At 38.5% G+C, this 23383-nt stretch overlaps 1 protein-coding gene across 1 annotated transcript in view; it reads left to right on the top strand.

Moving 5' to 3' along the window:
* WDR70 (WD repeat domain 70) overlaps positions 1 to 23383 on the top strand; it is a 304933-nt gene that overhangs the window by 243902 nt on the left and 37648 nt on the right. Inside the window, exons 11-13 of the mRNA XM_032337571.1 lie at positions 4643 to 4742; positions 7651 to 7735; positions 9147 to 9285. Of these exons, the coding sequence (XP_032193462.1) occupies positions 4643 to 4742; positions 7651 to 7735; positions 9147 to 9285 (324 nt within the window). The remainder of the gene's footprint in view (positions 1 to 4642; positions 4743 to 7650; positions 7736 to 9146; positions 9286 to 23383) is intronic.

The raw sequence follows: 23383 nt of genomic DNA, 5'->3' as shown, positions 1-23383 counted from the left end.
GAGTCTTGGACCCAGTTTAAAAAAAGTGTTCCCAGTTAGAGCCACCCAGAAATGGACTGATCTTGCTTGTGAGGTAACGTGTTCTGTGCTGCCAGAGGCTCCTGGCCATCTGCTAAGAAAGGATCGAGGGACAGTTTTACCAATTGGAGTTTGTATGGTATGATCTCAGGACAGGGCCCTTAAAACGCCAGCATTTGTGCTTGTGTTTTCCATCACTATGAATCTGAGACTTGATACTCTCCAAATCATAACCGAAGGCCCTCCTAAGAATAGGAAACCTATATAAAGGAGTTAATAATCTCAGCTTCCCTGAAGAACGATGTTCTTTGTTTGGGATGATCATAAAATCAGTTAAAGGAGAAGTCGCGGTTTTAGATTTCCCAAGTTATGCCAGAAGTGTTTTTAGTTGGGTTGACGCTGTTTCCAGAGCATAACTGTGTTTGTCATCTATTTTATGCAAGTTTAAGATCACCTCTGGCTCTCATTTTATTTCATTAGAATAAACTTTTGTTATTGGTTAAAGTGAAGTTAATAATTGGAGAGCACTTTTGACATGAAATCTGTAAACTGTTCATCGGAAGTGAGGACATTTTGCTTTTTTTATTTTATTAGGTCCTTTTAAAAGAGGAAATGACTTAGATTATTTTGAGTGCAATCTCTCTTGAAATCTTAATTTTTAATATGCAGCCGTTTGTTGCTCTAAAAGACTGTTGCACTGACATGTGAATTACTATGGCAGCAGGAACCACGGGAGTCAGAAAGATGAGGGGGGTTGTTTTGTGGTGTATATTCACACATTTTGCCCTATAAATAGTGAATTATAAAAATTTCAAAACACCCACCCTCTAATATAGTGACCCTTTAAATAAAGTAGTACCTAAAAGAGGAGACATAAAAGTGGGGCAGATGAATATTTGGTAAAGTTCTTTCTTACTAGATTAAGGCGAAATGACCTGTTGTCACAATCCCTTATTCCCGTCAGTTCCTGTATTACAGTTCCATCTTGCCGGTTAGATCCAGTAGAATCTTAAGTTCTGAAACAGTGCTTTCTCTTTGCTCGAGTACCAGGTGGCTGTATGCCTTTAAACCCTAGAGCCCCTCTCAGGGCAGTGAAAAGTGGAAGCAAGATCCATCTAGGGAACAGTGGATTCGCAGCCTCGTCTCACCCTTCTCTGAGCATCAAGGATGAGAATTAGACAATCACAGGGAGAAACCTGCTTGCCGTGGGGCTCACGCTGAAATTTATATGATATGGTTCCTTTGGATTCTATACCTTTTAAGGTTCTTTATCCCACTTTACTGCTATATGTTTATATACACACGTCTTTGTGTATGTGTATATTTATGTGTTCAAATGTTGGCATTCAAAATCTGTTTTGTCCTATTAATAATAAAAAGTGCATACTGATCAGTTTGTTGAAGTATAAAATATTATATATACTCGTTTTTGTTTTTTCCTTAAGAATCACAGAGCTGCCAGTGACCCTACAAGTCATCTGGTGCAATCCATTTATTTTACAGCGGGCAGACTAGTGATCTGGAGAGACTAATTTGTCCCCAGCCTCACTGCTAGTTTTTATTGAACGAAGTCTAGATTTTCTTTCTCCTGGTCCTGGCCCAGTTTTACTATCCTGCACTGCCTTACCGGTCCTGAAATGACTGGTTTTCCTTCTATGTGGTTGTGTATATATATTAATGAGCATTAAAAATAAACAAAACATTTGAAACAAATAAACAAAAAACTAAGTTAATTTCACTGAGAGGCCAAATGTTAGTACAGACTTTTTGGTTAGCTGCTACCAATACGGTATCTTTCAGAAGTTCTATTTTTTTTATTTTTGAAGATTTTATTTATTTATTGAACAGAGAGAAACACAGCAAGAGAGGGAACACAAGCAGGGGGAGTGGGAGAGGGAGAAGCAGACTTCTCGCCGAGCAGGGAGCCCAATGCAGGGCTTGATCCCAGGACCCTGGGATCATGACCTCAGCTGAAGGCAGACACTTAACAACTGAGCCACCCAGGCGCCCCCAGAAGTTCTATTTAGAATTTAGTAGTTGATAACTTGATAAAACGTGACCAAGTGGCAGATTTTCCTAATTGAGTTTGGTAGCAGAGTTTCATTTCTCTGAGGATCAAAATACTCCCAGAGTATCCTCCGCATGTGCCCAGAATGATCTTTTTAAAATAAACAAACCTAGTCACGTTCTCCTCTGAGTAATCACCATTAAGCAGCTCCCTTTTGCCTTCAGGATAAAATCCAAGCCCTTAACATGGCCTGCAAAGCTCACTGTGATCGAGGCCCTGCTCGCACCAGCCCCCCACCTCTCCTTTCCCTCCAGCCGTGGTTAGCTTCTTTTAGTTCTTCGACCGCAGCCTTTCCCTCCAGCCGTGGTTAGCTTCTTTTAGTTCTTCGACCGCAGCTAGCTCTTTTACCTTTATGTGCTTTAGCTTTCCATTGCTGCTTAACCAGTTACACTATTTAGTGCCTTAAAAAAAAATAGTCACCCAATTTATTATTTCACAGTTTCTGTAGGTAAGATGTCTGGCATGCTGTGGTGAGTTCTCTTCTTAGGGTCTCATCAAGCTAAAATCAAACTGTTGGCCAAGGTGGTGGCTCTCCTCGGGGGCTCAGGGTCCTCCTTCAGACGCACTGGTAACTGGCAGCATTCAGATCCCCATGTCCCCGACACATCTTTAGAGTCAACAGTGGCATGTCCACCACTTCCAGTCTCTTATTTACTCTCTGTCGCGTCTCCGCAGCTTTTTCTTCTGTCCTCAGCCAGGAGAAAGTTCTGCTTTCCCCTTCTCATGGGACTACTTCTGCCCCACCTTGGTAATCCAGGATGATCTCCTTGTTTGAAGGTTAACTAGTTAGTAACCTTAGTTATACCTGCAGCGTCCCCTTTGCCATGTAGAGTGACATGACACCAGGAAATGGAGGTCATGGGGGTCGGAATTCTTCCTACTACAACATAGTACCCTGTGACTGGAATATTCATTGTTACCTCTGCGTCCTCCTCAGTCATCTGCTAACTCGTGCTTTCATCCACTGGGTCTCAGGATTTCTTTCTGCCCCCCTCCCCCTGTTCTCAGGTTTGGATTAGGCATCTCTCTTCAGTGCTCACTTATTACTCCTCATGTCCCTGTCGTACCATTTGTCACTTATGCTTACCCGTATTCCTTCAGGGGACTGTCAACTCTCTGAGGAGAAAAGCTGTGTTTTTCTTGGCACATTTGTGTTTCCCTGTTTAACCTGGTGTCTGTCATACAGTTGATGCCCAATTAAAGGAGAAGTTGAATCAGTAAATTATTTGTATCTGTGAAAGGTGTAAACATGAGCAACATGTTTAATACAAATTTCTAAGACTATCAGAGGAAGAGAGAGGACAAATTAAACTCAAGATATACAAATTATTAAAAACAAAAATGAAAACAAAACCCAGCCTGCTTTTGTGAGATAATGAGGTGCTCCTCATTACTAGAAGTTTTTAGGTAGAAGCTCACAGACAGGGGATCGGGGCTATTGATGTGAGGCTAATGGACATGAGCTCCATTTTGTGACTCATTCTTGTTAGGGTTGATGTAAGACTGAAAGAGATGGAGTCACTTGTATTCCTATCCCTGTGGCTCCCAGGAGAGACCTCCATGCTGTGTCACCAGCCGTGTCCCTTGTCCAGTCACTGGAATTACCTAGCCTGGTGGAGCTAATTGACTCCCTAGTTTTTGCCTGTGCTGGTTACTGAATCATAACTGAGTGACAAGATTAGTTTAGTAGAGTTACCTTTATAAGTCATTAACTATGAAGAAGCAACACTGGAAGTAAAAAGACTACTAACATACATGACTAGAGAAGGAGGATCATGTAGAGTGTGAGAGTGGCCTTTCGGTTCAAACGCTGAGCTGTACCACTTACGAGCTATGTGACCTTACCTCAGGTACGTAAGTCTTTGTGGTTCTGTTTCCTAATCTGTAAAATGCAGATGATAATAGTAAAACCTAACTTGTAGAGTGATTGAGAGAATTGAGTAGATGGGACAGTAAAGGGTACGGTGCGTAGGGTACGATTAGCATTGTATCAGGGTTGGCTCTCCCCCTCTTCCGCTCCACAGCAACATAACCCTACAGGCACGTTAAAGAGAGTTCAAGACCTACAACCACATGCACGGTGTCTGGCATATACTAGGAATACAATGAGGCTTGAACTCACAATGCTGAGATCGTGAGTCCCATGCTTTACTGACTGAGCCACCCAGGCAACCCTACAATGATATTTTTTATTTAAAAAATGATACGTTCATTTGTAATTTTTATTCAAATTTTCAATTTTATTTTATTTGTATTTACCATAGGAAATGGTCCCAATGACTTTATGCTCTGAGAACTAAATACTGTGCCAATCTTGGGTTGCTCAGAACTTGCTAAGACAGTCTGAAAAAATGGGACTTAATCTCTTTTTTATTTTTAAAGCAAATGGATGTTTTAAGAAACCTTTTGAATTATTTTCCAGAATAAAGAAAACTATATTCAAGTAAAATTCATATTATATCGTTTTCTAGATGATAAGGTAAAATACCCCTGCTACAAAAACGTTCTCATTTGAATTCTGATGAGATATTAACACTTTGCTTGTTTTTCAAACAGGTTCATCCCAAATTCCACTATAAACAGGCTCATGACCCGGGCACAGACACTTCTTGTGTGACTTTTTCCTATGATGGTAATGTCCTTGCCTCTCGTGGAGGTAGGTTAAAAACTTTCTTTTGGATGTGTCTCTTTGTTTAAAAATGATCGTAATTAACAGATGTTACTTTAATATCCTAACAGTAAAGCTATCTGTCCTTTTGTTAATGTACCTTTGCCAGTCTTTTTTTTTTCCCCATTAAAATGCATTTCTAACTTGGCAATATTGTTTTCTTAAAAGAGATTAAGTAAAATTTAGAAAATATATACTTTTTGCCTAAATTTTTATTTTAGCTTCAAATTCCATCAGAGTTTGAGCCTCCAAGGATGACCTTTGCCTCTAACTTAACGGAATTTTATAGATGATGTTCAATATTCTTCCTATATTGTTTTATAATTTAGAGTCTTCTCTTGGCTCACCGTTTTTTTTTCCAGTTTGAACACTGTACCTCAATTCAGTTAAAAAAAATTGTGCACTTCAGTGTTAGTTTTTAAATAACTTCGTAGTTCTCTATTTAACCACATTCATATGGTTGAATATGGGTTTTTTCTTGCTGAATCTTTCTCACATCAATGAACCAAGTGTTGATACAGGAGAATAGAAAGGGCAGCTTACGAGCTGACTGAGCCAGCCAGGCAACCCTACAATCATATTTTTTATTTAAAAAATCATACATTCATTTGTAATTTTTATTCATATTTTTCATATTCCCATTATAGGAAGTGTGGGATGTGACTGAGAATCTTCCTGTAGGCCCATTTGTGGGGAGGGAGAAGAAACAGTGGAGTAGGAGCCATTACAGAGGGCTTTAAATATCACATAAAGGATTTAGTCTTTAGTCTGTAGGCCATGTTAATCTAGCAACACTACATTTAGTCAGTCATTCACTCACTCAACTGCTCTATGTTGAGCAACTACTCTGAGCAAGCATTGTGCCAGGTGCTGGGTCTAAACTGTGAACATCACAGAAGAGTTCCTTTCCTGAGAGAATGCGCTCTGGTGTAGAGGGTAGTGGGAGTGAGGAAGAGATGGAGAGATCTGGCCCGGCTCTCGTTCAGTTCAGCCTTTCCATGTCTGTGTACCTTGGGAACGGCATCAGATTCTCTTTCTTCTGAGGAAGCCTTGTCTGTTATATCCAAACTACCATCACTTACATAATTGTAAAACATCAAAGCACATGTATTTTCTATGTTGGTCTATATGGAAAAGGTGGGGGGAGTCTGTATAAAGTATGAATTTTGGTCCATCAGTTCTAACCTATTTGAGTCCTGAGAGGACTCTTAATTAAGACTGTACATACTCTTTACTTATAAATAATGGTTCTTACCTCAAGTGTGTACTTGAATCTTCTGAGGAAGTTTTTCAAATGATAAATGTTTCACTTAGAAATTCTCACATTGGGGCGCCTGGGTGGCTCAGTGGGTTAGAGACTCTGCCTTCGGCTCAGGTCATGATTCCGGGGTCCTGGGATTGAGCCCCAAATCGGGCTCTCTGCTCAGCAGGGAGCCTGCTTCCTCCTCTCTCTGTGCCTGCCTCTCTTCCTACTTGTGATCTCTGTCTGTCAAATAAATAAATAAATAAATAAATAAAATCTTCAAGAAAAAAAATTTTTTTTCACAGTTACCCTTACAGCTTTAGAATGGTGTACCCAAATCTCCAACGTGGAGTGGGGGGACGAGAGAAGAATAAGAGGGAAGCATAGTTTGAAAATTCTTCTCAGAGGATTCTAAAACAGGCCAGCCCCAAAACCAGTTGATAATTACTAGAAGTATAGGACTAAACTCATTTCAGTCAAAGCCATTTTGGTGATAATTCTTGCCTTCCCCTTCCATCCTGTAATAGCTGTTGGGTAACACGTCGCGAACACAGCATGTATGCTCCATTCTATCATTTTTCTTCCTGGATGTATAGAATATGGCAGATGGAATTCTAGTCAGCAGAGTCCCTAGGTGTTGCAAGGTATTCTAGCTAGCACCAGAACCTGTCAGGTTAGCTAAACTGTTTAATGCAGATTAATGTTTTCTTATTATTTGAGAATTATGAGGATATGTAATCTTTTTTTAAGACCAAAAGAAAAAAAAAAAAAACGGCGAGTCTTACAAAGTCCTTCCATTTTAAGCAGGTCCCCAGTCCGGCCAGTTGTGGATTAGTGCACCTGCCAAAAGTTGGGTTTCAGAGGAAGGGTCACTTGGGAGAGAATGGAGATTTTTATTGAAATTTCCACTCACCTCACTTGCACCTGATACTGATTCTTTATTGGACCCCAGGGGTTGAGGCAGGTCTCAGCTGTGGACACCGGGGAGAAAAGAACAGCAAAGACATCACTTATATGAGTTTTGGCTTTCATTATGGCCAGGAATATTAGTTAGTAGCCCTTCAGAAATATAAAAAAAGTGATTCTTAGAAGAATATTCATTACACTTTAAAGAGCTTTTGGAAAAGCTGTACTCCCCGGCAAAGTGAAGAATGATAGCCACGGTGGAGTCATACTGGAGGGCAGGGAATCCCGGGGCTCACTCTCATTCATGTTCATGGATAGCTTCATCTACACCCCAGTGGGAGAAGGAATCTATTGTGAACTGAACTGTTTTCAGTCCTGATGGTTGTTAAATTAATTTCTTCTTAAGAAGTCAGGTTATGTTCAACTATACCATAGGGGAACTGCCAGCTGCTGTAAAATCACTCCTTAGAGCAGAGTCTCCAGGGCTCTTCTAGTCTACAGATGCTGCATCAGTTTGAAAATTTATTTCTAGGAGGCCAGTTCATTATCATAAATCTTTCTACTGTTCTCACATCCACTACTTTCAAACTCCCCAGTTAAAACAGTAAAATGCACTTATGTGCACCTTTCTTTCCCTTTCCTTACTTCTTTCCTTCCTGTAGTTATACACTAAGTTTAGCAAAGTCTAAACTTAGAACAAATTTCTTTGCATAATTTGCTTTTTTTTCTGTTCCATTCCTCTATCAGGTGATGATACATTGAAATTATGGGACATCCGACAATTTAATAAGCCACTTTTTTCAGCCTCGGGTCTTCCTACCATGTTCCCAATGTAAGTAGCATATTTTAAATAACTATAAACATAAGAGAATAGAGAAAAAATTTTGTCACTTTAATTTATGTCCTATGTCTTAAAAAGGGACAAGAAGAGTATTTGAAATTTGTTTTTTGAAAGATGCATTTTGTTTTTCCCTTTCATTTGCACATTCTTCAGGCCATAAAACTTTTTTGAAGTGGAAATGATATACGTTCATGTGTCTCTCTGTGTGTATACTTGGGATAGTAAAAATATTTTAAGAGATTGAATTGTTCTCTTAATATGTATAAATGAGAAGGTAGGCCTACATATTTGTTGTCTTTTAAAATTTGAGCCCCATTCCATCAAAGCAACCTTCCATAGTTCCTGAACATTATTATGTGTCATTCTCTCAATTTTTTCTTACCATCATCCCCGTCAGTAATTCAGTATACTTCGCTTGGTCAGAGTACCTTGCTCTAGGTAGCTGAACACCATTACCTCCATTCTGTTAAGTTGACAATGGAAGCACTTAAAAGGTTTTTCTAAGGCAACTGAGGTGGGATTTGAACTTTTAAGTCCTACAATTGGTGCCTAAATAAAACTTTCTATTTTTTTTAGAAATAAAATCTCACATCTGTGTTAAATAATGACCAACAGGGAAAGCGTGAAGGGGATGGAAGCGTCAAACGGAGGAAACTGTGTCATAGCAGAGCATTAATTCTAGCGCGGTCCGTTGCCCATGGCAGTTATCTGTTAAAACAAACAGATGGACAAACAAACATGAATTTATAGCTGATGAGAATTTTTTGAGCTCTTATGCCTGCTGCAAGCTATACTAACTACATAACTTCTTTGGATCATGTCTTAGATTATTCACAATCAGGTGGCCAGATCTCTAATAACAAGGGCTCTTGAATCGTAGCCATCAATTAGGTTCCAACAGTTCAACCTGCTCCTCATTTCATGGTCCTTGACTTGACAAAACTCAAATTATTTGGGGATGGTGGCTAGTGGTGGTAAAAAATAATTCCAAAACTGGACAAAATTATCACTTCTTAGACATTAGTCATACCATGTCTGTTTGTCTATATCACCGTCAAGGTCTATCTTGACTTTTTCCCACACTTCCTTTACATTAAAAAATAGGGTGTGTAGAAGTTAAAAAAGCACAGATTCTGGAATCAGACTGCCTGAGTTCACATCCCAGCTGCGCCACTTACTTTTGTGATCTTGGGCAAGGTTTCTTTAATCTCTCTCTGCCTCAATTTTCTCATCAGTAAAATGGGGATAGTAATATCTACCTCATAGGATTATTGTGAAGATTAAGTGAACTAATATACGTGCTTGACTTACGTTGAGCCCTCAATAAGATTACAGTGGTGGTGTTTATGTTTTATTTAACTCACTGCTGTAGCTTATGCTAATGCACTGTTCTTGTCTGTAGGACGGACTGCTGTTTCAGTCCGGATGACAAACTTGTAGTCACCGGGACATCTGTGCAAAGGGGACGTGGCAGCGGCAAGCTTGTTTTCTTTGAGCGCAGGACTTTCCAAAGGGTGTACGAAATAGACATCACGGATGCGGTATGTAAATTCTTCTCTCCTCAGCCTTGCGAATGAAGTTTGCCTCTTAGTCATCTTTTGTTTTGGTTTTAGTTTTTAAATAGAACATAAGTCCTGGCCCTTACGGTGCAATGGTAGCTGCTTTTTTCACCAACACAGGAATTCATAATGTAATGCCAACTGGCTGATCAATGCTGTCCCTTCCTCTGACCCAGTATTTCCCATGGGCCCACACTTCAGAATTTCAGCTGGGCCGTGGACGTTTGCCCCTCTGCCAACCATTTGGAGGACAGCAGAAGCTGATCACCATGTAGGATCCAGAAAGGAGTGCCCCAAAGGGCGCGTGTTTGTGAGGATTCAGGGATCGTGGGCAGAAGTGAAAGTTATGCCCTCAGAAAGTGATGAATTATAGCATTGTTCCCTAAACCTTGAAAACTTTGACAGAATTCTGCTTGTCAGAGTTGTCATTGAGGTAAGACTCAGCTTCCACTGAGCTTAATTTCTGTTTAGTTATTGGGAAGTTTAAAACATTTCACAGTTAACTTCTGCCTCTAAAAAAGTCCATTAGTTTTCTTTACATATTTATAAAACACCAGCATGCTTGGGGGCGCCTGGGTGGCTCAGTGGGTTAAAGCCTCTGCCTTCAGCTCAGGTCAGGATCTCAGGATCCCCGCATCGGTCTCTCTGCTCAGCAGGAAGCCTGCATCCTCCTCTCTCTCTGTCTACTTCTCTGCCTACTTGTGAACTCTGTCTGTCAAATGAATAAATAAAATATTTAAAAAAATACAAACCCAAACCAGCATGCTTGCATGCACTGTTCCACTGATTCATCCATTCCTGTCCCGAGACTGGAGCTGGATATAACACGGTAAGAGTGAAGTTTCCCGGAGAAAATCCGAATTCCTTTATAGTCTTTTAAAGTATCTATTAGTATTTAGAAGGTAAGGTAAATCATTGTTATTTTCTGAGTATGAAACAGACCTATTAATGTCTGTGCACAATTTCTTTGGCTCACTGTCAAAGCCTTTAGTAATGCCCTGTGTCTTAAACAGTGCCCTTATGTAGACTTCTCCATTTCTTTATGTACTTAAATATATTATGTACTTAATATATTATGTACTTAAATGATTCAGACAATTGAACAACTGTTTTTAAATCACTAGTCAAAAGCTCCTGTCTCTAATGTTCTAGTATTACCATGTACTCTTAATTTGTAGGCCCTAAATTTGAAACCCTGGTATAGTTAGTTAAAGACAATGAATTAACAATGAGACCGATTCTAGATGAGTACTTAAGTTTTATAGATTCTAATCTCATGACCTAATTTGAAATGTACCAGCACTACTAATAATTTTTTTGGGGTACATCCAAGAGCCAACTAAAACACTAGAATCAAAGAAAAACATTCTTGACTCTATCAACTTTAATCTCAAAAAATAAAATTATTATAATCGGTTGTTCCAGAAGTAAGCTGTGTTCTGTTATGCCTCTCAATGACTATACATGTCAGTATTACTCGTGGTTTTTAATTATAATTAAAATTGAAACCTGAATAACTTAAGGGATGTATGATTGCACTTTTAAGAACCCCTGTGTTTTTGTAGTGTATAGAACGTGCTGTCTGCTGTGTTGCTCTGAGTTGCTTTTCTAGCTAGATCTTTTGCTCATAGTATTTACTGCCGTTGCATCTGTTATATGTTTGTTGTCTGTTTTCTTGCATCGGGATGTAAGCCCCCTAGAGCAGAAACTCTATCGTGTTCACCGTGATCTCCTCAGTGCTTAGAAGGGTGCCTGACACATAGTTGTTGAATGCGTGAATGGTATACTTGGCAAGTGAATGTAATGATTTCTGTATGTCTTTGGAGAGTGAGGCAGGCAAGGAGTATCTAGGTAAACTGATCTTGTATATCAGAATAAGCAGGTGACTTTATCTTCTGTTTTTTGTTTGTGTGTTTGTTAAAGCAAAGGAATGGCACAGCCCGATTTAGTCTTTAGAACAGATAATTTTATTGAAGTGCAAAGGGTAGATTTACAAGATTTGGTGTCGTGTATGGAGGCTGAGGTTTATTACTTGGGAGACTGGGCCAGTGTTCCCCGAGATAAAAAAAAAAAAAAGAAAAGGAAAGGAAAAAGCAGATTTTGGAAGAAATTCAGTGCATTGTTGTTGAAGTACCTGCAGAGCCTCTGGGTGAAGAGAGTAGACAGATAGGTAAGTGAGTTTGGTCCTTAAGGAAAAAAGACTCAGTTTGGGGGGGAAATATTTACAGTTTATAGTTGAAATGTTGGTTACTGATTAGTTTGATCAAGGAAAGGGCACAAAGGATGGAAAACGTGGGCTGTAGGAAACCCAGACTTTTAAGGGATGAGCAAATGAAGAGAAGCAAACAAAGAACGGTCATTAAGTCAATGGAATATACCTCCTATTGAATTGTCTTAGAAAAGTCAGAAAACAGATTTTGAGATCCATATTAATAGATGAAGAGAAAACTTCAAATAGGAACAAAAGTGCTGCAGCACTTCAAACCAGCTTTTTAAATAATTGATTTAGGATCCGTTTGATTGTATTTTTGTTGTTGTTACTATCAGACAGCATTGTTTTTGTTTACATAGTGGAATGGTATGGTAAAAGAACTTTAAAATGCCCCTCTGGGGGCGCCTGTGTGGCTCAGTGGGTTAAGGCCTCTGCCTTCGGCTCAGGTTATGATCCTGGGGTCCTAGGATCGAGCCCCGCATTGGGCTCTCTGCTTTGCAAGCAGCCTGTTTCCTCCTCTCTCTCTGCCTGCCTCTCTGCCTACTTGTGATTTCTGTCTGTGAAATAAATAAATAAAGTCTTTAAAACATAAAATAAAATGCCCGTCTGATCTAAAGTTTGAAGACTTGGAATATAAGAGAATAAATGTGCTCTTTGGAATGGGTAAAGATAGTGGACATTTTGCTTGAAGGACCAAAAATATCTCTAATTCTATTGTATTTTTGTCACTAAGAACCAGAATAGTCATCTCTTTTGGAAATACCGCACTCTGCTGCTGTAAGGTACTTACTGTGTTGACTTTTAATTTACATAAATGGCAACATCTCATTCTTTTTGTTTGTTTGTTTGTGGTTTGTTTTTTGGGGGGGGGGGTTAAAACTCCTCTTATTTGTATCATGAATTGTACAATCTCCAGTTCTCTTTGTCGCTAGAAGATCCTAGCTATAGCATCGATGCCTAGATCAGACTTGTAGAATCTCTATACTGAAGACTTGGAGCTCCAAACAAATGTTTAGAAAATGTGTTTATTCAAAGTTGTTATGACTCCAGGTGATTTCTTCTGGTTTTTAGTTCTATGGAATGAGGTCACTTTGTCCATTTCTCTTCGCAACGTCTCATTCTTAATATCAGCATTTAGTGGTGTGCTTGCTTGACTAGACACAGACAACGGTGGCTTTAGGTCTATCCTAGATGAATCCATTTACTTCAGCAAAGTATGAGGGATTGTATTCTCACACTCTCTTCTAAAACGAAATAAACCCCTAGGTGGCTATATTTTAGAATGCCAAGCTCCACATGTATATGGAGCCAAACATTGTTTTCAGTCAAGGAGATTAACAACTCTACAGTTGCCTAATAACTAAAAACTCTACTACAAGCTTCACAATAAATAGCTTTTAGAAATACAATTATTTGTATTTTCCCTACTTATTTTTGAAACAAAATTAAAGGAAACAATGGTTTTAATTCTATTCTCTGTATTGTTATATGCTCTGAAATTTTTTTTCTCTTCGATGTAGAGACTCTCTTCACTAGGAGATAACAGATGTTTCTTTAACATGTACCATTTTTATTGTATAATGTTCATACACATTTTATAATTCTGCTGGTATTATTTTTAGATGTTTCTTTATAGTCCCTCAAGTGTTCTCTCAAGTGAAAAAAACAGCATATTTCTCATTGTCATCTAATTTTTTTATGATTTGAGTAGTGTGCTTAGCCTCTTTTCTAAGATAAATTTCAGAATATAACTTGAATTTAGTGAGTTTACAAACTCACTTTAGTTCTTGTGTAAGATGGGACCCTAAGCTTTTGTATATTGCATAAAAGGCTAACCATTACTTATTTTATGTGATGAAAGTATGAGAGAGAAAGTATGAGAGAGAAAGAATGGATGAAATATAATTTGGAGATGATATATCAATTTAAAAAATTTATGTTTAATCGAAACCACAATGAGATACCACCTCACACCAGTCAGAATAGCTAAAATTAACAAGTCAGGAAATGACAGATGCTGGTGAGGATGCGGAAAAAGGGGAACCCTCCTACACTGTTGGTGGGAATGCAAGGCGGTGCAACCACTCTGGAAAACAGCATGGGTGTTACTAAAAAAGTTGAAAATAGAGCTACCCTGTGACCCAGCAATCGCACTACTGGGTATTTACCCTAAAGATACAAATGTAGTGATCTGAAGGGACACGTACACCCGAATGTTTATAGCAGCAATGTCCACAATAGCCAAACTATGGAGAGAACCTAGATGTCCATCAACAGATGAATGGATAAAGAAGAGGTGGTATATATACACAATGGAATACTATGTAGCCATCAAAAGAAATGAAATCTTACCAGTTGCAATGATGTGGCTGGAACTAGAGGGTATTATACTGAGCGAACTAAGTCAATCAGAGAATGACAATTATCATATGATCTCCCTGATATGAGGAAGTTGAGAGGCAATGTCAGGGGTTTGGGGGCTAGGAAGAATAAAAGAATAAATGAAACAAATGGGATCAGGAGGGAGACAAAGCATAAGAGACTCTTAATCTCACAAAACAAACTGAGGGTTGCCGGCAGGAGGGGAGTAGAGAGAGGGTGGTTGGGTTATGGACATTGGGGAAGGTATGTGCTATGGTGAGTGCTGTGAGGTGTGTAAACCTGGAAATTCACAGACCTGTACCCCTGGGGCTAATAATACATTATATGTCAATAAAAAAAAATCTGGAAAAAAAGATTTATGTTTAGAAGAAACAGACATTTTCAGGCCTTTTTAAACTTCCAGTTATTCAGGAGAGGTCCTGAAATAACGTTATGGACTATTATTAACTTAGTAATTTTTCATCAAACTATAATTTGTTATAAAATGACTAACATAATTTTCTTTTTCACTAATGTAAATCAGAAGGCATGGTTTATGCAATTATACTAGCATATTGACATTTATACTCTTTAACCCAAGCATAATGGACTAAAGTTTTTGACCTGGTGTTATTTAGGATGGTGGCCTCTTTCAGCTGCTTTTGGCAATATTTAAAAGAAATAGCTGGTGTTCCCTTGGGTAAAGAGGAAAAAAGTAGAAAGGAAAAAAGCCAGAAATCTCACCCTGATCCTATGACTCTTCGATTTCTTTGTTAGCTTACTTTGGTGAGGAACCTTTATTTCTGCATACACTGACTGAACAAAGTGAGGAATAGAAAAAAAAAAAATCAAACCTATATATATAAAACAGAGCTGCATATCTAGTACAACTGATCTGGTATAAGGCTGCTGATGGGAAGGGAAGGGAAATTTGCTTGGATATTTTCAACCAGACTGCTTTATTTTATTCATGCATTCATTTTTCAGCTAATCTGCTTTTGGTATTTTAATTGTATTTTTCTGATTATAAAAGCAGTACATATTAAATCCAAAAAATTGACACCATAGAAAAGATCATTAAGAAAGTAAATATCTAATCATAACACCCATAGATTATTCTCAGATATGACATTTAAATTAATACATTTTGATGTTCAAGAAAATGGCTCTATTTGTTAACCTAAAGAATGGCATATAGCATACAATGAAAACATCACCACTTTCATTTCACATAAAAAGTTTTTGTGTTTTTATTAGGAGAGTATATTGATATTTTAAATCCAAAGAGAATGAAGGGAAAGAAGAAATGGGTATAATAGGCCATAAATAGTAGACTCTTCACCAAACTGGCTGTTTATCTTAATTTATGAGTATAAGGGACATGCTGACCATTAAGACTACAATCATTCTTCATTACTTGTACATATGTAAGAGCAGAAAGGTCATTCAAATTAATGGATATTCCAGACATCCTCAGAATTGGTTTTGGAAAGTGTCTTTGTTCTTACGTATGAGTCTAAATAGAACAACTCTGGAAATTCACTTGAAACAAATTAATGAAGCTGTGCTTGTGAAAGCTTGTCTCTGGAGAATTGAGGAACTCACCTGTTCTGTATCATCCCGGGAATAGACTAATGATCTGTCTCACTGATACAGGGTTCCACCTCTTTAAAAGTTTTCTAGATATAAAGGAGTCCAGCAGTGTCTTTGCCCAGTCAGGGTTGTACAAGGAACAGGACACAGAGGGAACTTGAGCTATTGGCAGTGCAAATGCCAACTGAAAATAAACCCGAAAGAAAGACTATATTTGGCTTTTGTCTGCCTTCTAAAATGTAGTGAAACCTTCTTAATATGAAGCACAGGGGATGGAAGAAATGGACTTCGAGTTTAGCTTTCCACTATCTGATTTTTATGGAAGAGCAATCAGGCAGCTGGTTAACTAGGGAACAGCAGTTGCTTTGAATTATATATTAATTGGCTAAAGCACCATCAGCTTAATGAAGTTTTGCTGTAATTCGCTTTCTTGGGAGGATTAAACAATGAAGATTCTAGATGGATACTGATTAATCTATTCGTACTTACTAAAATAGGTATATTTTTCCCATAGCCAAGTGATAAAACAGTATATTCAATGTAGGTATTTAGAACATTTTTACTTGTTGGAAACAGAAAGGCAGGGTACAGGAGCACTTGTTGTTTCCTGGTCTTCTGAGATGTATGAATATTTGATGAAAAACTTCAGAGAATTGTTTGTTCTAGCTCTGTGAAAAATGTCAATGGTATTTTGATAGGGACAGCAAACAATCCTAAAATATGTATGAAACCATAAAAGACCCCAAATAGCCAGGGGAATATTAAAAAGAAAACCAAAGCTGGGGCATCACAATGCCTGACTTCAAGTTCTATTATAAAACTGTGATCATCAAGACAGCATGGTACTGGCCCAGAAACAAACACATCGTTCAGTGGAACAGAATCAGAGAGCCCAGAAATGGACCCTCGACTCTATGATCAACTAATCTTTGACAAAGCAGGAAACAATTTCCAATGGGAAAAAAAGACAGTCTCTTCAATAAATGGTATTAGGAAAATTGGACAGCCACACGCAGAAGAATGAAACTGGACCATTGTCTCACACCATACACAAAGATAAATTTAAAATGGATGAAAGACCTCAATGTGAGACAGGAATTCATCAAAATCCTAGGTAACAAAGAGAGTAACCTCTTCGACCTTGGCCGTAGCAACTTCTTGCAAGACACATCTCTGAAGGCAAGGGAAACAAAAGCAAAAATGAACTATTGGGACTTCATCAAGAGAAAAGGCTTTTGGGGCACCTGGGTGGCTCAGTTGGTTAAGCGACTGCTTTCGGCTCAGGTCATGATCTTGGAGTCCCGGGATCGAGTCTCACATTGGGCTCCCTACTCTGCAGGGAGTCTGCTTCTCCCTCTAACCCTCCCCCTCTCTCATGCTGTCTCTCTCTCATTCTCTCTCTCAAATAATAAATAAATAAAATATATTTTTAAAAAAGCTTCTGCACAGCAAAGGAAACAGTCAACAAAACTAAAAGGCAACCCACAGAATGGGAGAAGATATTTGCAAATGACATAACAGATAAAGGGCTGGTATCCTTTTTCTAAAAAGAATTTATCAAACTCAACACCCCACCCAGAAAACAAGTAATCCAGTCAAGAAATGGGCAGAAGACATCTAAAGACACTTCTTCAAAGAAGACATCCAAATGCCCAACAGACACATGAAAAAAATATTCCACATCACTTGGCATCAGGGAACTATAAATTAGTACCACAATGAGATACCACCTTGCACCAATTAGAATGGCTAAAATGAACAAAACAGGGGACAACAAATGGTGAGGATGCAGGGAAAGGGGAACCCTCTTACACTATTGGTGAGAATGCAAGCTGGTGGAGCCACTCTGGAAAACAGTATGGAGGTTCATCAAGAAGTTTAAAATAGAGCTACCCTACAACTCAGCAATTGCACTACTGAGTAGTTACATCAAAGATACAGATGTAGTGAAAAGAAGGGACACTGCATCCCAATGTTCATAGCAGCAATGTCCCCAGTAGCCAAACTGTGGAAAGAGCTGAGATGTCCTTCAACAGATGACTGGTTAGAGAAGATGTGGTTCATATATGTAATGGAATATTACTCAGCCATCAGAAAGGATGAATACCCACCATTTACATCAACAAGGACAGAACTGGAGGGGATTATGCTCAGTGAAATAAGTCAGTCAGGGAAAGACAATGATCATATGATTTTACTCTATGTGGAGTGTAAGAAATAGTGCAGAGGATCCTAGCAGAAGGGAGGGAAAAACGAATGGGAAGAAATCAGAAAGGGAGACAAACCATGAGAGACTCTTGACTCTGGGAAACAAATTGAAGGTTGTAGAAAGGGTGGTAGGTATGGCAGGGTTGGGTAACTGGGTGATGGGGCTTAAGGAGGGCACATGATGTGATGAGTGAGTACTGGGTGTTATATGCAACTAATGAATCATTGAACACTAAATCAAAAACTAATGATGTACTACATGTTGGCTATTGAATTAAGCAAACAAACACAGACAGGAGTAAGCAGACGATAATGGAGTTCTTGTACTGCCAGTGCTAATCTGCAGTGCAGCAGTTAACATGGTTCTTTCTCTAGCACTGCCTTTTCAGGGTCAAGAGCTTCCAGGATGGCTATTAGGACAGTGTTTTACTGTCAAGATGATCACACAGTGATCAGCCACTACTCCTTTCTGTAGGCGTATTTTTCTTTAATCACCAAAGAAAAGATATGTCATTAGGCTGTGATGAAAAACAGTATTGCATTATTGCTGCTTTCATGGTTTGGATTACTAAATTCTTTCTTGGGATTTCGTGAAGTAAGCAGCATACTTACCAGACTTCAATTTAAATGGTACCTGGACCTCAACTGGAGTCCCCTGCTAAGTTAGCTGTTAGCTTCACAATGTTTGGGGGTGGGGGGAGGGATGGGGGCTGGTATTACTTGATTAAATTACTTCTCATTACATGGAAAACTATCGTGTTATGGGTGTTTCAGGACAAGTTCTCAGGATTTGAGGAATACAGTTGAGTGCTCATCTGTAGGCACATGAAAATAGAAAAGAAACCACTGATTTCATGGTAATATCTGCTTTATCAAATCTAAATGTTTTAAGTAAGGAAAATGATATGAACTAGTTTAGTGCTGATTCTTTTTTTTTTTTTAATGATACAGTAAAATGTATCTTTTTAAAAAATGTGCAGGGATGCCTTGGGCAGCTGCCTTCAGCTCTTCAGCTCAGTTCATGGTCCTGGCCCCCCAGGATTGAGTCCCACATTGGGCTCCTTGCTCCTCGGTGAGCCTGCTTCTCCCTATGCCTCTGCATGCCTGTGTTCTCTCTGTCTCTCTGACAAGTAAATAAATAAAGTCTTAAAAAAATCAATCAATAAATAAATTTAGCTGTGCAGAAGCTTTTGATTTTGATGAAGTCCCAAAAGTTTATTTTCGCTTTTGTTTCCTTTGCCTTTGGAGACATATCTTGAAAGAAGTTGCTGTGGCTGATATCGAAGAGATTACTGCCTGTGTTCTCCTCTAGGATTCTGATGGATTCCTGTCTCACGTTGAGGTCTTTTATGATTTTGAGTTTATCTTTGTGTACGGTGTAGGAGAATGGTTTCATTCTCTTAAGTAAGTTTCATTCTTCTACATAAAGCTGTCCAGTTTTCCCAGCACCATTTATTGAAGAGACTGTCTTTTTTCCACTGTATATTTTTTCCTGTTTTGTTGAAAATTAATTGACCATAGAGTTGAGGGTCCATATCTGGGCTCTCTACTCTGTTCCACTGGTCTATGTGTCAGCAAAGGAAACAGTCAAAAAAAAAAAAAAAAAAAAAACAAAAAAACAAAGAGGCAACCCACGGAATGGGAGAAGATATTTGCAAATGACAGTATAGAGAAAAGGTTGATATCTAGGATCTATAATGAACTCCCCAAACTCAACACACACAAAACAGACAATCATATCAAAAAATGGGCAGAAGATATGAACAGACACTTCTCCAATCAAGACATAAAAATGGCTATCAGACACATGAAAAAATGTTCATCATCACTAGCCATCAGGGAGATTCAAATTAAAACCACATTGAGATATCACCTTACACCAGTTAGAATGGCCAAAATTAGCAAGACAGGAAACAACATGTGTTGGAGGGGATGTGGAGAAAGGGGAACCCTCTTCCACTATTGGTGGGAATGCAAGTTGGTGCAGCCACTTTGGAGAACAGTGTGGAGATTCCTCAAGAAATTAAAAATAGAACTTCCGTATGACCCTGCAGTTGCACTCCTGGGTATTTACCCCTAAGATACAGATGTAGTGAAAAGAAGGGCCATCTGTACCCCAATGTTTATAGCAGCAATGGCCATGGTCATCAAACTGCAGAAAGAACCAAGATGCCCTTCAACGGACAAATGGATAAGGAAAATGTGGTCCATATACACTATGGAGTATTATGCCTTCATCAGAAAGGATGAATACCCAACTTTTGTAGCAACAAGGACGGGACTGGAAGAGATTATGCTGAGTGAAATAAGTCAAGCAGAGTCAATTATCATATGGTTTCACTTATTTGTGAAACATATTTGTGGATCATAACAAATAGCATGGAGGACATGGGGAGTTAGGGAGGAGAAAGAAGTTGGGGTAAATTGGAAGGGGAGGTGAACCATGAGAGACTATGGACTCTGAAAAACAATCTGAGGGTTTTGAAGTGGCGGGGTGGTGGGAGGTCGGGGTACCAGGTGGTGGGTATTATAGAGGGCATGGATTGCAGGAGCACTGGGTGTGGTGAAAAAATAATGAATACTGTTATGCTGAAAATAAATAATAAATTTTTAAAAATAAAATAAAATAAAGAATAAATTTTAAAAATTTTTAAAAATAAAAAAATAAAAAGTGTACAGTTCTGTGACTTTTAGTGCATGTATGGATTTGTGTAGCTGCCGTCAGTACAATCAGGATACAGAATAGTTCTGTCACCGCCCCCCCCAAACTCCTTTGTGCTGTCCCACTGTAGCCGCTCTCTCACCTCTTCCCCTACACCCCCCTTCCCAACCCCTAGCATTCACTGGTCTCCACTGTAGTGATGGCTTTTCAAGAATGTGTTCTAAATGGACTCATACAGCATGTAACCTTTTTAGATCAACTTCTTTATAATAATAATTATTATTATTACTATTATGTTCAGTTAGACCAGCTTCTTTTAGCAGAATGCTTTTGAGACTCATCCAGGTTATGGTGTGTATCAAGAGTTTGTTACATTTTATTGCTAAGTAGTATTCTACTGTGTGGACATAGCCCAGTTTATCTTATTACAGGACGTTTGATTGTTTCCACTTTTTGGAGATTATAGATACAGCTGCCATCAGCATTCACATATAAGTTTTTGTGTGAACAGAAACCTTTGTTTCTGTAGAGTAAATACCTAAGAGTAGGCTTGTTGGGTCATACAGTGAGTATGTGATGATTTATTTTAAACTTTATTAAGTTTTTTTTTAAAATTTATTTGACAGACAGAGATAACAAGTATGCAGAGAGGCAGGCAGAGAGAGAGGAGGAAGCAGGCTCCCCACTGAGCAGAGAGCCCGATGCGGGGTTCGATCCCAGGACCCTGGGATCATGACCTGAGCCGAAGGCAGAGGCTTTAACCCACTGAGCCACCCAGGTGCCCCTGTGATGATTTTTATAAGAAAATACCAAGCCATTCTTCAGAGTAACAGTACCATTTTGCATTTCCACCAATGGTGTATTTGTTTTCCATTTGCTCCATATCCTTAACGACAGTTTGTGTTGTGGACACTTTTTATTTTATACATTCTAATAGGTGTGGAATGGTCTCTCATCAGGTTATAATTTGCATTTTTGTAACTGGCTAATGATGGTGAATATCTTCATGTGCTCTTTGTCCGCTGTTACTCTCTTTGGTGAAGCACCTGTTAAGTATTTTTGCCCATTTTTAAATCCGGTCGTTTGTTTTCTTACTATTAAGTTTTGAGAATCCTCTATATATTCTAGACACCAAGTTCTTTTTAGGATAAGTTCTTTTTAGGATATCTGCAAATATTTTCTCCTAGTTAGTTGCTTATTTTTTTCTTAATAGTGGCTTAATGAAACAAAAGATTTTGAATCTGATACAGTCCGAATTACAGTTTTTTTTTTCTTTTATAAAGTGTAGTTTTGGTGTCATATCTTAGAACTCCTTGACTGACCCCAGGTCACTCATATTTTCTTCTATAAGTTTTATGTTTTGTATTTAGGCCTAGTGGTCCATTTTGGGCTTAATTTTATGTAATAGAGGGAGACATACATTGAGATAGGTCCATCCAGGTCTAGGATCAGGCTCAAGCAGAAAATTTAAGGAGGTGCCAAAAATCTCAGTAAAAGATAAATGACATTTTAACACAACATTATAAAAAATGAAAATACAAAAAATCCATGATGAATAAAATATCAGTATTTTAAATAAAAATGGGATGAGTAACAAGGCTGTGTACTAAAGCTTAAAGCAAAAGGGAAACTGAACTGGACTGAGCTGTCTTTTTCAAAATTTTGATATTTTGTGCATCAAAGATTTTGGGGCGGAGTAGTAGGAAGTACTGGAATAAGGGAAATAGTGAAGTCTTCTGTTTCAGTGATGTTCTGAATTCTGGACTAATTCCCCAATCTACCTACTACTACTGTTTACTTTTCAGAGTCCTCAAATAGGTGCTCTATGCCTTCTGTATTATATAACTGCATTCGGAAGGCCAGACCGAGTGGATTGTTTCCTCTGTCTCGCCTAAAACCAGTCCTTCCTTCCTTTCTCCCTCCTGTTTTCCTTAACTTCCTGTTTCCCTTAACTTCCTTCGTTCCTTCGTTCCTTGAAAAAAAATTACAATGGTAATGGAAAATACATAATGGAATAGTACAGATTGCAGCAGATGTGCCTAGAAGGAAGCTTCTAATATCCCTGCACATTTGCAGGGACATTTATATTGTAGGAAGTAAAATAATGTCATTGATCCTGGTGTGAGTCACTTCTCTTACTATGGTGGTGTATTCCCTTGATGTAACTGCCACAGGCAAAGCTACTGGCTTTTGCTTAATCAGCTGCCATCTGGCAGCAAGCCTACTTTGTTTAGTTTCTTAATATTATCTTCCGGAGTCCATCTCCTTGCCTACCTGAGAACTATGCCTTAATTCTTCTATGTGAAATTTAGAGTTAATTTTAACAGATTTTACAATCCTTCCAAAGAGTTCATTCCTTTTGTTGAAATCCCTTACTATCAGATCTTTTTAAAATTTTTTTCCTGTACTTGAGCCTCACATTCTTAAGCTTAGAGCCCACATCGTTTAGGGGGAGTCCTCATGGAGTTGGAGAACAGCTGGTCAACATCCTCTGTTTCCTCTATTACAAAGTTTCTGTTCAGTCTTTCTTGTCTGCGAGAACCAAACTTAGTTGTTGTTGTTGTTGTTTTTTAACATTTCCTTGTGGGTCATATTGTCTCAACATTTCTGTTATCTCTGATCCTCTCTTCAGCCATTCTTTTCCTTGAAATAATGCTTGCTGTAGGAATTCATTCAAAACCTATGGTGAGATGTCCTTCCTGTCATTATCTCTTTGATCATCTATTTGAAAAGATCTTATTTTGAGAGTTACGTCGAGATGAAGTGCCAGTCACGTGCTGCTCTAGGCTTCATAAATCAATGAAAGCAAAAGAATGAGGACCAAAAGGAGAGCTCATTCAGTTCAATAATTTACTCATTTTCTAGAGACATTTACGCTGTATTGTGCTATATTTAAAGACATCTACTACTTATTGGTATTAGCGATTTCAAAGAAATGATTTTGGTTTACTGTTTTGCTTCCATTTCTGGACCTGCAAAAACAACAGCAAAAGTCACTATTACCCTTTTGGTTAAATAGAAACATTTTTTTCTCTTCTCTACAC

The sequence above is a fragment of the Mustela erminea genome, chromosome 3 (assembly GCF_009829155.1).
Source record: "Mustela erminea isolate mMusErm1 chromosome 3, mMusErm1.Pri, whole genome shotgun sequence".
NCBI lineage: Eukaryota > Metazoa > Chordata > Mammalia > Carnivora > Mustelidae > Mustela > Mustela erminea.
The sequence above is the reverse complement of the archived record's forward strand: the minus strand, read 5'-3'. Positions and strand labels throughout refer to the sequence as shown.